A 16,527-nucleotide genomic window follows, 5' to 3' on the forward strand; every position below is an offset into this window, starting at 1 on the left:
ATTTCTAGTTCACAATGCAGCTCGAATATGAACATATTTTCCAGTTTTTTTAACAAAGATTGTTTAACAGCAGTTACATGTATTTTCACATAACAGTTAGCAAAGAAATGAATACAGATTTCAAATACATATTAGTCTGCTGCTTTTCACAGTCAGATAATTAGCAGCTCATAGTATGTAAATATTGTTTAATTATAGTTTTATTTCTGTTGTGTATTTGCCTTTGATAGTACATTTACGTCTCATGTCCTGGAATGTGCAAAATTAAGATTATTCACCCAGGTGCGGCACGCCTACAAGAAGGAATGTTACACTTGAGTGGAAGAAGAGGATCGCAACTTCATAGGACACTGGGACACAGCAGGGTAAGAATATGGCAGCAAAGCAGTAAGTGCTGGGCAAACTCAGCTGGTCAGGCAGCATCGGTGGAGAAAGAAGCAGAGTTAACTTTCTCTCCACAGATGATGCCTGACCTTCTGAGTTTCTGCAGCACTTTCTGCTTAGCTGCCAGATTGACAGCAGCCTCACTCTTCAACAGTCAGGTAAGTATTCTTTGATAGCTGCTGCACAGCTGTCAAAAGGTCTCTCACTGCGCCAAATGTCCCGCTTCTCCTCACGTAATATCGGGGGGGGCGGCTCGGCGCAGTGATGCTGGACTGATGCAGGGACTCTGCGGCAGCCGTTGAATGCTGGGTTTAAAGGGTTCCGCCGGGCCCGAATAAAATTCAGCCCAAAATCTTCCATGAACCAGTGCAATTGGGCAGCATATTTAGAAGTAATTGTTCATTTATTTCTCTTGCATTAAAAAATATTCCTTGATATATTTACAAGTGGTAACCTGGTGCAGTTTAATGAATATAGCTGAAAATGTTTTTTTCATAATAAATAAGCATTTTTGATGAGTGCCTAATTCATCAACTGCAAGTAGCCCAATTTCAAATAACTGAAAATGACTTTTAAAAAACTTTAAAGTACAGTAATTAATTTTGTAGTAAGTTAAATATCTGTAATAATAATATGCAGTTTTTGTCTGTCCAGTCTGTTTTGTTCGGTCATTTTAAGGGGTGTGTCAAACTTTGTTGTTCTGCACCTGTGGGATGACAATTGGTTAATTAGTAATTTAAAAACTTTATTGGAACATTCGGGAACTGAGTGCACTGGGTATAACAATTTTTTGATCCATGTGATGCAAGGCACCTGATGTAAGGTCCTCTGTTTACAACTACGTGTGGCTCTTCTAATCTTTCCCATGCAAGTAGTTTCAGGGAAGTGGTTGCTAACTGTAATTTTTTAAAACTCCTCACTCTAGTTCATGAAACCTTGCTGTGCACAAAACGGTTGCCATTTTGATTTGGTCGGTGAAGCCTGCTGCACGTGGAGGCACATGGGGCATGTAAAGGACTAGAGCATGTGGCGTACGTGCAGCTGCCAACAGCTGGTGTGTCGCTGTCCCCATGCAAAGATGGCATTTCTGTGTGTACAGATTCTCCCTGACAGTCATGAATGCCATTTTTTAAGCTGGGGCAGAAATCAGTGAGAAACTTCAAGATTTGTCCTTTCCTTTCTCCTCCCTCCAGTGGTGTTAACGTACAGTAGCAGGGAGATGTCTATGTTCGAGCATTACCTGGAATCACCTCAGCAATGACTGCCGCCTCGCTCAGCAGCCTGCTGCTGTGGTCAGCAGTCAGGATTGCAGCAGGACTGACCCAGGAAGGTACCCCCTTCCCCAAACTCCCCCCTCCTTCCTCCACCCGCCTCTGGTGTCCCTCAAAGATTCACCCTTAGCCCGCTCCTATTTCTCATCTACATGATGTCCTTCAGCAACATCATCTGAAAACACAGTGTCAGTTTTCATACATATGCTGACGACACCCAGCTCTACCTCTCCACCACCTCTCTTGACTCCACTGTTATAAAGTATCAGACTGCTTGTCCGACATGAGTATTGGAGGAGCAGAATGTTCCTCTAATTAAATATTGGGAAGACTGAAGCCATTGCCTTCCGTGCCTGCCACAAACTGTTTCCTAGCCATCGGCTCCAATCCTTCCCCTGGCAACTTTCTGAGGCTGAACCAGACTGTTTGCAAACTTGGTGTCATATCTGACCACGAGATGAGCTGCCAACCACACATCCGCACCATTAACACTGCCTACTTCCACCTCTGTAACATCACTTGACTCCACCCCACCTCAACTCATCTGCCACTGAAACTCTCATCTGTGCCTTTGTTACCTCTCGACTTAACTATTCCAATGCACTCTTGGACAATTTCCCACGTTCTACTCTTGGTAAACTTGAGATCATCAAAACCCAGCTGCCTGTGTCCCAACTCACACTGAGTCCCATGCATTCATCACCCCTGTGCTCACTGAACTACACTGGCTCCTGGATAAGCAACACCTTGAGTGGAATTTTACGATCTCCCCCGCGGCAGGTACAGCATAAAATTGGGTGGGATGGTGACGGAGGGTTGCTGCCACCATCCTACCTCCATTGAAATTTAGTCTGGGGGCGAGAAGGCCAGTGAACAGCCTTCCTGCACCACCGCCAATTGAAGATATTCACTGGGTAATTAACCCCCAATTAAGGACCTCTTCCCTGGCGCAGTAGGGCAGCACAGTGGCGCAGTGGTTAGCACTGCAGCCTCACAGCTCCAGGGACCCGGGTTTGATTCTGGGTACTGCCTGTGCAGAGTTTGCAAGTTCTCCCTGTGACCGTGTGGGTTTCCGCCGGGTGCTCCGGTTTCCTCCCACAGCCGAAGACCTGCAGGATGATAGGTAAATTTGCCATTGTAAATTGCCCCTAGTGAAGGAAGGTGGTAGGAGAATTGTGGGGATGTGGTAGGGAATATGGGATTAATATAGGATTAGTATAAATGGGTGGTTGTTGGTCGGCACAGACTCGGTGGGCCGAAGGGCCTGTTTCAGTGCTGTATCACTCTATGACTCTGCAGCCACAATAGCCGTGTGGCAGGCAGTCCTGTCGGCACGAAAAACCACGTGGGAGGCTTCCTGGTTCCAGGTGGACGGAGGGTGGTGGGGTTCCCTCGTTTAAAGGCACTTCGTGCCTGAATGAGGGGCCCGGCATCAGGAAGTGGGGGGGGGGGCCCGCTGAGGGCCAATCACCCTGGCCTTGTTGTCTCCGCCCCCAAGACCCCTCCTGCCCTGACCTACCTGATGCCTGGTTCCAGTAATGCTCCTCAGCCTCTGCTCTGGTTACTTCCACCATCACCCTCTGATTGGCCGGCCACTCTCCAAGGGCAGAACCTCTGGCAACAGGGTCATAAATCCTATGGAAGGCCCGCCGCTGTCCATTTAAGTGCTTGACTGGCACAAAATTCAGCAGATTGTCCAGAGAAGAGGCAATGTGGTGATCTCAGCATCGGTTTCCGCCCCAATGTCGAAAACCCTGTGGCAAAAATTTCACCCCCCACCTTGATTTTAAAATTCTCATCCTTATTTTCAAACCCACCATGGCTTCGCCCTTCTCATTCTCTGTAATCTCCTCCAGCCACACGACCCTCCAAAATATCTGTGCTCCTCTAATTCTGGTCCCTTGAACATCCCTGATTTTAATTACTTTAACATTCGTGGCTGTGTCTTTTACCGCCAAGGCCTTAAGCTCTGGAACTCCCTCTCTGCCTCGATACCTCTCTCTCCTCTTTTAAGATGCTCCTTACAACCTACCTCTTAGACCAAGCTTTTTGGACATCTACCCTGATACTTTTGTGGTTCAGTGTCAAATATTGCTTTATAATGCTCCTGTGTAGCACCTTGTGAGGTTTTTATTATGTGAAAAGTGCTATATAAATACAAGTAGTTGTTGTTATTATCCATCCATGCTTTTCTTAGTAATTGCACATCTTTTTTGGCTTTAATGTTTCCCTTTGTCCCTTTTCCAGTTTCTTTCTTATTCTCACTCACTGTTGCTTAACATGTTCATTGTAGGTACTGGAGCATTTTCATAGCATAGAGAACCTATGATAGCTTTGGCAGTCAATAATGTTCCATAAAACTTCATTTCTGGAAGAAGACAAGGAAACAGGACACTAGAAAGAGCAGGCCAAATGAGCTGGTAGCATGGCAAGCCAGAATGATTAAATATTTATGGGAGGAAATCAGAGTAGGCAGTTTTTCAACTTCAGTAGCTTATTTTGTGAGGGTAGAGAAATTGGATTAGTCAGATTTGTCATTTTTCTGCCCACATCATTTGAAGTTCTATTTAATATGTGAGTCCCTGTAGGCAGAAAACCACTGTGTTACCATGATATTTCTGCAGCTACCCATCTGCTCAATCAGACCATCACATCTACCTTTTATGCCCTTGTCCCCATTCAAATCATTACTCTCTCGCTCACCCTGGCCATTTCTGTTAGTACAGCAATCATTGCCACTACCTTAAGTCCAAGACTTGAATGTTTATGGTGGACACCTGCTTTAGCCATTCACTGCTGGATCTTGCAGGACCACAAAAAGCATTATCGGGTCCTGCTCTCCTCTGTTAAAACTTAAACTATTTCAAGATCATGACATACATACATACCAACTAGGAGCAGGAGTAGGCTATTTAGCCCCTCGAGCCTGCTCCGCCATTCTATAAGATCATGGCTGATCTGTTTGTGGACTCAACTCCACTTTCCTGCCTACTCCTGATACCCTTTGACTCCCTTGTTGATCAAGAATCTGTCTACCTCTGCCTTAAAAACTTTCAATGACCCTGCCTCCACCGCTCTCCAGGGAAGAGAGTTCCACAGACTCATGACCCTCTGAGAGAAAAAATTTCTCCTCTTCTCTGTCTTAAATGGGAGACCCCATATTTTTAAACAGTGACCCCTAGTTTTAGTCTCTTCCAGAAGGGGAAACATCCTTTCAACATCCACCCTGTCAAGTCCCCTCAGGATCTTATATGTTTCAATAAGATCACCTCTCAGCCTTCTAAACTCCAATGAATATAGACCCAACCTTTCCAACCTTTCATCATGTGATAATCCTCACAATTCAGTAATCAGTCGAGTGACCTTCTCTGAACTTCTTCCAATGTAACTATATCCTTTCTTAAGTAAGGAGACCAAAACTGTACACATATTCTGGGTGTGGTCTCACCAATGCCCTGTACAACTGTAGCAAAACATCTCTACTTTTATATTCCATTCTCCTTGCAATATACAACGACATTGAATTTGCCTTCTTAATCACTTGCTGTACCTGCATACTTAACCTTTTGTTTTTCATGTGCTAGGACACCCAGATCCCTCTGCATCTCAGAGTTCTGCAATCTCTCTCCATTTAAATAATATGTTGCTTTTCTATTTTTCTGGCCAAAGTGGACACGTTCACACTTTCCCAAACTATATTCCATCTGCCAAATCTTTTTCCACTCATTTAACCTATCTAGATCCTTTTGCAGACTCCTTACGTCCTCTTCACAACTTAGTCTCCTACCCATCTTTGTGTCGTCACAAAATTTAGCAACCATACATTCTGTTCCATCATCCAAGTCATTAATACAGATTGTAAATAGTTGAGGACCAAGCTTGACCCCTGTGGTTCTTCCACTAGTTACAGCTTGCCAACCTGAAAATGATCCATTTATGCCTTATTTGTTTCCTGTTAGTTAACCAATCCTCTATCTATGCTAATATTTTACCCCCATACCATGGGCTCTTATTTTGTGTAGTAACCTTTGACACCTTGTCAAATGCCTTCTGGAAATCCAAGTACACCACATCCACAGGTTCCCCTTTATCCACATTGCTTGTTACTTCCTCTAAGAACTCTAATAAATTAGTTAAGCACAATTTCCCTTTCACAAAACCATGTTGACTCTGCCTGACTGCATTGAGATTTTCTAAATGAGCTGTTTTTAACTCCTTAATAATAGATTCTGGCATTTTCCCTGTGACAGATGTGAAGCTAACTGGCCTGTAGTTTCCTGCTTTCTGTCTTCTTCCTTTCCTGAATAGTGGAGTTACACTTGCTATCTTCCAATCATATGGGACCTTTCCAGAATCTTGGGAATTTTGGAAAATTAAAACCAATGCCTCCACTATCTCAGCAGCCACTTCTTTTAAGACCCGAGCATGAAGTCTATCAGGACCTGGGATCTTGGCAGCTTTTAGTTCTAATAATTTTCTCAGTACTCTTTCGCTGGTGATGGTAATTGTTTTAAGTTCCTCCCTCCCTTTCAACTCTTGATTCGCAATTATTTCTGGGATGTTATTTGTATCCTCTACAGTGAAGACAGATGCAAAAAATCTGTTCAATTCCTCCACCATTTCCTTATTTTCCATTATGACTTCTTTAGACTCACCCTTTAGAGGACCAACACTCATTTTACTTACTCTTTTCCTTTTTAAATACCTGTAGAAGCTTTTATAATTCTAACTAGCTTTCACTCGTACTCTAATTTCTCTCTCCTTACTATTCTTTTAGTCATTCTTTGCTGTTTTTTTACATTCTGTCCAACCTTCTGACCTGCCAGTACTGTTCACTGAATTATATGCTTTTTCTTTCAATTTGATACTGTCTTTTACTATCTTTGTTAGCCAAGGATGGTATGTCCTTCCCCTGGAGTTTTCTTCTCTCTCACTGAAATGTATCTTTGCTGAGTGTTATGAAATATCTCCTTAAATGTCTGCCACTGCATCTCTAATTACCGATTCCTTAACCTAATTTCTCAGTTGACTTTAGCCAGGTCTGTTCTCAAACCCTCATAATTACCCATATTTAAGTTTAAAGCACTAGTGTTAGATCTACTCTTCTCACCCTCAAACTGAATGCGAAATTCAATCATGTTGTGATCACTGCTCCATTTGGGTGCCTGTACTATGAGGTCATTAATTAATCCTGTCTTGTTACACATTACCATATCTATAGTAGCCTGCTCTGTAGTTGACTTTAGAACGGGCTGCTCTAAGAAACTGTCCCGAAAACTGAATCCTCCCCGTCACTGCAAATTCCTCTCCAGCCTTGAGCAGATGTCCCGAACCCTGGCACTGGGCAGGTAACACAGCCTTCTGGACTCTCACTGTTGGCCACAGAGAACTGTGTCTATCCCCTTACTATACTGTCTCCTACTACCACAACATTCTGATTTACTCCCACCTCTTGAATGGCTTCCTGTACCACAGTGCCATGGTCAGTTTGCTCATCTACCCTACAGCGCCTGCTCTTATCTATGCAAACTGAATGAACCTCAAACCTGTTGGACAATTACAAGGGCTGAGGTTCCTCCACTTCTGCCTTCTCGATCCCCTTACCTGCCTCACTCACAGTCACATCCTCCTGTCCCTGACCATTCTGGAATGCAAAGATAATCTCTGGCTTCTCTTCCCCACTACAAATCATCTTGAACCCCTCTCCCCTGCCCCTTCCACCCTCACCTCCAACAAGAAGTCCAATAAGCTCATGGACTTCTGTCACTAAGAGACCATTCATTCAGCTGGCTCTGTCACTTCCCTCCCTTCCCCTAGACAACCAAGCAAAACTTTTTCTAAGGTTCCCCTGCCCTAGCCCTGAACTTGCATCCTCCGCTAATTTTTCTCCCATCTCCTCTCATGTCCTCATCTTGTCCATGAGTCCCACCGCCTGCTCCCTGAACCCTATTCCCATCATGTTAGCTGATATTGTTAGCAGTTCCCTCTCCTCAGGCACTGTCTGTCCCCCTTCAGATCTGCCACCCATCTCCAATCTCCGTTTCCTTTTCAAAGTTCTTGAAGGTGTTATCTCCTTTTGAAGAAGAGCAGGGGAGTTATCCCCAGTGTTTTGGCCAATATTTAAACCTGAATTGACATCACAAATACAGATTACCTGGTCATTACCTATTTATGTTTGTGCGAACTTGCTGTGTGTAAATATGCTGCTGTGTTTCCTACATTATAGTAGTGACAGCACTTCAATAGTGCTTCATTGGCTGTAAAGCACTTTGAGACATCCGATGGTCATGTAAGGCGCTGAACAAATGCAAGTATTTCTTTTCTCCCCATTCGATGCCCACCATTCCTGCAACTCCATGATTCCTGCCCTTGCCACAGCACTAAAATGGCCCTCAAAGCCATAGATAACATCCTATGTGACTGTAATCAACTATCCCACTTCTTGCTTCTCTATCTGTCTGCAGCCTTTGATAAGGTTAACCACACTTCAACACCTCCCCTCCATCACCCAGCTGGGTGGGATTGTCCTCGCCTGGTTCCATTCCGGTCTATCGAGTCATAGCGAAAGGATCAGCCGCCAAGACTTCTTTACCTACTCCTTCACAGTTAGCTCTGGAGTTCCCTAAAGATTTATCCTTGGCACCACCTATTTCTCATCTACATGCTGCCCCTCAGTGACATCATCTGAAAACACGTTACGTTTCACATATACGTTGATGACACTCAGTTCTACCTCATCAACACCTCTCAACTCCTCCATTGCCTCTGATTTATCAGACTGCAGTCTGACATTCAGTGCTGGATGAGCAGAATTTCGTTCCAGCTATTTGTCGGGAAAACTGAAGCCATTGTCTTTGGTTCCCACCACAAACTCTGTTCCCTCTCCCTTGTCACTATCTGAGGCTGAACCAGACCGCTCAGAACCTTGGCGTCCTACTTCTGACCCCATTTCAGCTCAACCACCAAGAATGCCTACTTCCACACCTCCTGTCACTTCTCCTTCCTCAGCTTATCTGCTGCTGAAACCTTCATCCATGCTTGTGTTATCTCTGGACTAGATATTTCAATGCTCTCCTGGCTGGCCTCACACCTTTCACCCTTATAAACCTAAGCACATGTAAAATTCTGCTGCCTGTATCCTAACTCATGCCAAGTTCCATTCACCATCACCCCTGTGCTTGCAGATCTACATCAACAACAGGTCTGCTAATCCCTCAGTTATAAAATTCTCAATTTTGTTTTCACATCCCTCCATGGCCTTGCTCTTCCTTATCACTGACTTCCTCGAGCCTACAACCCTTCAAGATACCTGGCCTCCAAGTGGTGAAATGGATGTCCTGTGTCGTTCTGATTCTGAACATATATATTTTGTATTATTTACATCTTAAAACATTTAAATAGTTTGAAAACTGATGAAGGTCTTCAGTATTAGAATGGTTAAAAGATGTATTTCTTTGCCATGATTGTCTATTAAGCACGAGACCTCAAAAGGCTTTTTTACAACTTGGCTTTACAAAATGTGTTTGAGCAGTTTTTCTTGTTAATGTATACAGCTGTTAACTGACTATTTTAATTTATTTCAGAGATATTCACAGTAACACAAGCACTGAAGGAATAAAAGGAACAATTTATACAACACAACAACCTTCACTTGTGTTGTCACTGACATAAATCTGATGTAAATACTTGAAGCATAAGGCTGCACTTGGCTCTTTGCAGATTATTTCAGAGCCATAAAGGACACAGTCATATGGCAGAAACCACCAGAATGACTGAATACTACCCCGGGAGCTGGATACGTCAGGTCTCGGTCTTGTGTTGAAGTATCCAGGACGGCCTTTTTAAAGTTGAAGCCAAAGCCCACACCAAACATGGCCATCATCATATAAGGAACAGAGCCAGGGGTAGAGGCACTGAGCATGGTCCTGGGTCTTCAGTGGGATGAGATACATCTAGTCAAACCAAGCATTTCTCATTGATCAGGGGTAGAAGTGGAGCCCACCTGGAGCAGAGGTGTGGACTTCTGAAGAAATGTTTTTTATAAATAATTTTGTTCAGTGGCCCCTTTACCAAGAAGTAAACAGGAGGGGGCAGCTCGGCCATAAACTCTGGCATTGAAAGAGACAGCCCCCACATTTGCCCACAATGGTAATGGCACCTGCTCTTGGCAAGCAAATCAGGGAATATCACCTGACCCTGGAAAGTTCACCAGCATTCACAACAGAGGTTTTTGGCAGTTGTATCTCAGCACTAATACCAGGATGTGTCCCAGCAGACTTGCATGTACATCACAAACTGAAGGCAGACAAATGAAAAACATGGTAGAGTGTTGGTTATGAGAATTAATTTTTTTTTTAAATAGTATGCATCGCAAAAGATTCATGAAGTCCTGAAAGGCTAACAGAAGCATTTGTTTTTCTTGGTAAACGGAAGAGTTAAAGGAGGTTCATTCCCCTTAAATTGGTGTATGTTTCCCTGCTGGCTGTGCTAAGCTTACACTCAGTCCTCAAGCCCTGATGACTTATTTAGTGCTGGTGAAAGAATATCTGTCTCCTGTTTCTCTCTAAGCATGTAACACTCTGCAACTGAGGGAACATCTGAGAGCCAGGCCTTGAAATGGTAACTTTGGAGGATTCTATTCTCAAAATGTCAATTTGGCTGCACTTCTTCCATTGTAATTTCTAAATTGACTTCATTGTGCAGCATTAATTTTTTTAAGCCCTTTCATATAACACTCTTCAGAGACCAAGATCTATAATTTGACAAGAGCAACTTAAAAGGTGCAACCAACTTCAATCAAATGAATTTTTCTTGGAAATTTCGAGCCAAAGTTTACCATCTCTTGGGGCAAGAGTCAGAAGAACCATTTACCATTTCCAGCATCATTTAGTTTAGTTTAGAGATACAGCACTGAAACAGGCCCTTCGGCCCACCGAGTCTGTGCCAACCAACAACCACCCATTCATACTAATCCTACAGTAATCCCATATTCCTACCACATCCCCACCTGTCCCTATATTTCCCTGCCACCTACCTATACTGGGGGCAATTTATAATGGCCAATTAACCTATCAACCTGCAAGTCTTTGGCATGTGGGAGGAAACCGGAGCACCCGGAGGAAACCCACGCAGACACAGGGAGAACTTGCAAACTCCACACAAGCAGCACCCAGAATTGAACCCGGGTCCCGGGAGCTGTGAGGCTGCGGTGCTAACCACTGCGCCACTGTGCCGCCCTAATCATGTTGTTACATCTCAGTAAAAGTAATTATGTGTTATGATGTGATTTATATTTTATTTTATGTTTGTAAACTAATTCAAAACCAATTCAACTACCTTTTTCAAGAAGATTATTTGGTTTTTAGCATTGCTTCCACAATTGAAGTCACTCAATGTTTTTTCAAGCTCTGCTTTCTGTTTGAGTTTGTGCCTTGTTCCTGCTGCAGTAGGGCTAGGACGTGAAGTACTAACTTATGCAAACACACAATGATGCCACTGCATCACTGGCATCACAATGCTTGGATATTGACTGTGAGGTGAGTCTAAATCAGTGAAATGAAATTTGGAAATCCTTGTGCTCCAGCAAACCCAACCTTGACCTGTCTTGTATTTAAGTTTGTCTACTTGGAAAACCCCACACAGTTCAAGCTTGTGCTAGCAGATGAAGGATGTCAGTAGATTGCATCATCTCAGCAGGAAAAGAAAATGGCATTGCAGTTCCATAGGAGTGTATGGCCTACAATGTCTAAACATCTTAGCTGAGGAAGGAAACATGCTAGTGGGAGACAACAGTGGTTTGTGTGCTTGCCCATGATTGTTCGCACAGGTAATAACCAAATTTACCCTGGCCATCAGCAGAATAGATCTAGCAGTGGCGAGATGCTTCCGCACAAAAAAAACACAAGGAAATTATTTTGGTGAATCAACACAACCTTTCATTTTATATCGCCTGACAGCTGATTACTGGCAGACACCTGGCTGCTTGCCTGCTCAAATGAGGAATTTTGTGTGAAATACAAACAAATAAACAGAAAATCAGGATAAATTAAAATGTTACAACTTCATGCAAGCACTATTACACTCACTTCGCTTTTTTCTAAAAAGTGCCATGGTAACCAAATGTCAACTGCAATTAATATCCAAATTTCATGTGCACAAATATCTGATCATTTCATGGAGGCCTAAAGTAAGGTTCAACTCCAAACTAACTGACGCATGACTTGCCCTCAATGATCGCCACTAACAGTGGAGGTCAGATGTTGACATGTTGAATTTAGTCAGTGGATTACAACCCGTGCCGAAGCCAGTCTTTCTTGCTTGACTTAAAGTATTTGTTTATGTCTGCTGGAGATAACACAGTGCCTATCAAAATACAATAATCTTCTGCAGTTCCATTTACATTCTGGAAACAATGAAAGTGCCATCACATTTCACGTATTAATTGCTGGATGCTGACAAGTTTCACTTCCTCACAATCAGGTAAAAGCTTTCACGGCTTCGATCTCACTCACTCTGTCTCAATGGTTTGCCACAGATGCAACTACATTAATAATTTGCTGCAGTTTGGATGTGTCTCTATCCAGACACCCTGATTATGTGCAAAGCTTATAGCAGATTTGTCATATCCCTTTCCAAATTACTTACATCAACTCTGAACTAGAAAAGCAACCTTCACCCCTATAGCCTTTGAATAACTAAAGTATCCTTTGACAAGTATTTTTTTTTACTCTTCCACATTAACCAGTTTTCTCAGTTTCATTAATAAGTCAACTGAAATATATACACACATACACACAAACATCAAAATTAAAATTATTTCCAATAGAAAACGTGAAAAATGAGTTCAAATAGTTAGTGTCCAACCTGTCACTATAACATTCTTTAATATGCAGTAGCCTCTAATACATGACTTTCTAACTAAAGTCCACAAACCAGCAACTCTCCAGTTAACTCTTCGTTACAACATGCTTTCTGTAGAATGTTTATAAGTAGCATAAACAAATTAATACAACTTAATTTTTATAATTTTATGGAACATTAAAAAGATTGTAAAAGAAGGAAAATATTACAACTTTAATTCACAAGACGACCAGCCAACAAATCATCTACAGAAACTCTAAAAGTGGAACATTCTTACCTTCAGTCTGCAATGGTCTCCCTTGTGCCTGGCTGCAAATACACTCTGCATAGTCCTTTACCTGATACTATGGCAGAACTTACACAACGTATGCAACCCAACACCTGCTAAGTGATCAATTCTTGAAGTGACTAATTTGAAATCTACAAAGTACCTGAAGTCAGAAGTCTCGGTTTCCTCAATAGTTGGTAGCCTGCTAATCGTGCAGAAAGCCCTGAACATCCACACACTATCCACTCAGCACAGTAGGCAGAAGAAGGACTACTGCCCACTACACTAATCATCTACTTAGCTTCAGCTGTTGACAGTGATTTCTTCAGGAGGTTATATGTCATTTAGACAGCTGAAAATCTTCCTATAATACTCTGTGTTTCTACCTGAGATTTCTGGCCATTAAAGTGGATTACAAGATTTACGAGATTCATTACTAAAAGAAGTCGCCCTGCAGCAAGTAGGAGGAGGGGAAAAAATTGTTGTCAAAGCAATCAACCGCACCTGCTCAAGTCCCTGTGCACTTTCTAAAAGCAACAGTACCAGCAACCTGGCACAATTATGCCAGAGAAATTGTGGATACCGCAGATTTTTTGAGTCATAATTTTTCTTGTTTACTTGCGTATTTTTTTAAATGGCATTGATTCCCTTAAAGATCAATTTCTAGTAAAATTCATAAAATGGAAATGTATAACAAGGTACATAACACTATAATTAAAATTATTAATAATAAGCCCCTGTCCTATTTAACTTTGTGCTTGATTTAAATGAATGTTAAGTATTAGGACCATCCTTTAAGAGGACTTGTACTACAAGCTGAGACAATGTTATAATGTTACAGTTTGCATACAAAGAAATTAATACTTTAAAAAAAGTTGTACACAATCTTCTCTTTCAACCCACCATCCTTGATACCAAATGATTGCACATCATCATTGACAACAATATTAATTCTGAGGATAAAAAGTAGATACAACTCAAAATCATCCAGCAGTCAAGATTAAACATTATAATGATAATTAGATAAAGACTCTTAGAATCCCGAATAAGCTCAGTACAGATATTAAACTTACGGCTTTCAATTCTTAAGGAGGCTTGGAGTATAATCTCTCTTATTTTAAGGTTACTTTCTTCTATTTGTGTAAACAGTATTCCAACTTTTCAATTTATACCAATGCAGTTTTCATATATCAAATAAGGATTTTAATTTCTAGGCATGGGGAATTTCCAAACAGTCTGTGCTGTCTTCTGCAATTATATGAGAAGTGATTTACTCACCCAATGCTGTTTAAAGCTTGTTCAAAGAGCTCATTTTGAAGAAGAATGTCATGTTGGTTTGAAAAAACACTATTTAAACTGGTTAAAACAGAACTGCAGAACTGACGCAGTGCTTCAAACTGCATTTTCATCTCTTACCCCCATGTACTGTAAAGCCGTCTATCTCATATGTATCATCAAATGCCAAAATGCCAATCAAATGCCTGAGTCGTCCTGACCTGTGTAAAAACTATGATTTGATGAACACCAGTCAATAGTTAATTGTTCAGACGCCATCCGCTAATTCAGCCAGAGAAACTAAGCACTTTAAACACCATTACTGACTGTAGCAATAATGCTTTGCAGCAGTGAGGGTTCCCCATTCCCAGCTGCAGTGTCGAGCAGTCACAGATTTCTAATATCTGAATGCTTATTAAACAAACACCGGCTAGATGCTTTCTTCAGGAATTCAAGCACATCTGGCTTTCAACAATCAGGCCTCAGAAGTAATCAGACAAAGGGAGGGGGAAAATACTTTAACTCGGTCAGTTGTGGGGAAGGAAATGTACATGTCATATGATGAAATAATCAAATAAATGTGTGTTCGCACTTGTATATGCATGCATGTAGGGGAAGGTGTTGCCTGTTCTAAGCCTATCATAATAGCATTTTTACAATAAACAATGCTTAAAATAATTACTTAACTGCCAAAATAACAAAAAGATGCACACAAACAAGGTGCTTAATACTCTATTTCCTGTAAGTTACATTTTTTAAAAACTACAACACTTAAAGATCTTTCTTCAGATCTTTCTGTAATTTTCCACGACCATCAATTGTTCCACATTCATGACTGTCATGACCTGACTGTCAATCCACCACGAGTCATTTTTCACAACAAGGCAAAAGAGAAAAAGTTCCTTGCATGTCATATCCAAAAAAGAGGTGAAGCATTAAATTTCAAATATGCTGAAGTCTCTTGAGGGTTTTGGCCTATTCTGTGCACTCCTGACAAACTGTTTGGGACCACACACACATCTATAATTCATCCCTGCTCAGCTACTGTTCCATAATGAATGTATTTGTTGATGAAATCATAATATACCACAAAATATACACAGTCTAGTCAACATCTCAAATTTTTCTTTGAATATGCTACAAAAATGACAGTATGGTGGTGCTGAGCACTAGAAATATGGCTTTACGATTGTGATGTGCTCACAGCGATGGACAGTCAGTACAGCAGCACTATCATGCAACTCCAGTTTGAGGGCTGGATTGGTGATAATCTGGCACAAATGTCATTCTTTTATACCAGCACAGACCTAACGTAAAAAGGGAAAATAAGCTGAAAAAAGAGCAATTTGTTACTTCACAACAAAAGTCACTATGAAATTAGCATTTATTTTCTGGACACGATAAAAAGCTTTCATCGAAATACAAGTCAAAATATAAAGGAACTATAATGAACAATTATCTGGCTGTTACAATTATTATTGCAATTATTTTGTCTAACTGTTAAAGTACTGCTGCTCGGTTGCTGGAGAGGAACAACAAAAGGCTTGCATTTGCATAACACCTCATCACAGTGAAACACTCAAACTGTCGCACACAATGCATTGTTAGTGCAGTGCAGCGACTGCTAAGTATTTTTTTTAATTTCCAAAATATACTTTATTCATAAAAATCTGCAAAAAAAATGCATTACAAAACAGTTCCAAACAGCACCAAGTCAAAAAATACAAAGGAGGTCAGTTTCCTTCAATACAGGAGTGAGTTGCCTCACCACCCTTCCATTTCATTTTTCATGCCATATACATTTTACAGCAAACAAAAATTTTCCCGATACAGTTTGAGGGGTTTCCCATGGATCCAACCCCTCAGTTCAGCTTGGTGGGGGGACCTTACACAGTGGTCTTTCCCTATTGAGCCTTTGCTGCGGCTGCCCCAAGCTTTAGTGAGTCCCTCAGCACGTAGTCCTGGACCTTGGAATGTTCCAGTCTGCAACATTCAGTCGTGGACAACTCTTTGCGCTGGAAGACCAGCAAGTTTCGGGCAGACCAAAGGACGTCTTTCATATTGATATTCCTCCAGCAGCAGCTCATGTTTATCTCGGTGTGCGACCCTGGGAATAGCCCGTAGAGCACAGACCCCTGTGTTACAGAGCTGCTTGGGATGAACCTCAACAAAAACCACTGCATCGCTTTCCACACCTGCTCTGCAAAGACACATTCCAGAAGGAGGTGGGCAACCGTCTCTTCCCCACCACAGTCACCACGAGGGCATTGTGCGGAGGGGGTGAGACTTCAGGCGTGCAGGAAGGATCTGACGTGGAGCGCTCTTCTCACCACCAGCCAAGCTACATCTTGGTGCTTGTTTAAAAGTTCTGGTGATGAGGCATTCCGCCAAATGACTTTGGCGGTCTGCTCGGGGAACCATCCAACAGGATCCACGATCTCCTTTTCCCGTAGGGCCTTGAGGACATTC

The 16,527-nt window shown here is 42.0% G+C and overlaps 1 protein-coding gene across 1 annotated transcript in view; it reads right to left on the reverse strand.

The window, feature by feature from the left end:
* Nucleotides 1-13,036, reverse strand: part of rims2a (regulating synaptic membrane exocytosis 2a) — a 749,410-nt gene extending 736,374 nt beyond the window's left edge. Inside the window, exon 1 of the mRNA XM_068032308.1 lies at nt 12,947-13,036. Within this exon, the coding sequence (XP_067888409.1) occupies nt 12,947-13,014 (68 nt within the window). The 5' untranslated portion in view covers nt 13,015-13,036. The remainder of the gene's footprint in view (nt 1-12,946) is intronic.
* Nucleotides 13,037-16,527: the final 3,491 nt, after the last annotated feature.

The sequence above is a fragment of the Heterodontus francisci genome, chromosome 5, assembly GCF_036365525.1.
Source record: "Heterodontus francisci isolate sHetFra1 chromosome 5, sHetFra1.hap1, whole genome shotgun sequence".
In the NCBI taxonomy this organism is placed as follows: Eukaryota; Metazoa; Chordata; class Chondrichthyes; order Heterodontiformes; family Heterodontidae; genus Heterodontus; species Heterodontus francisci.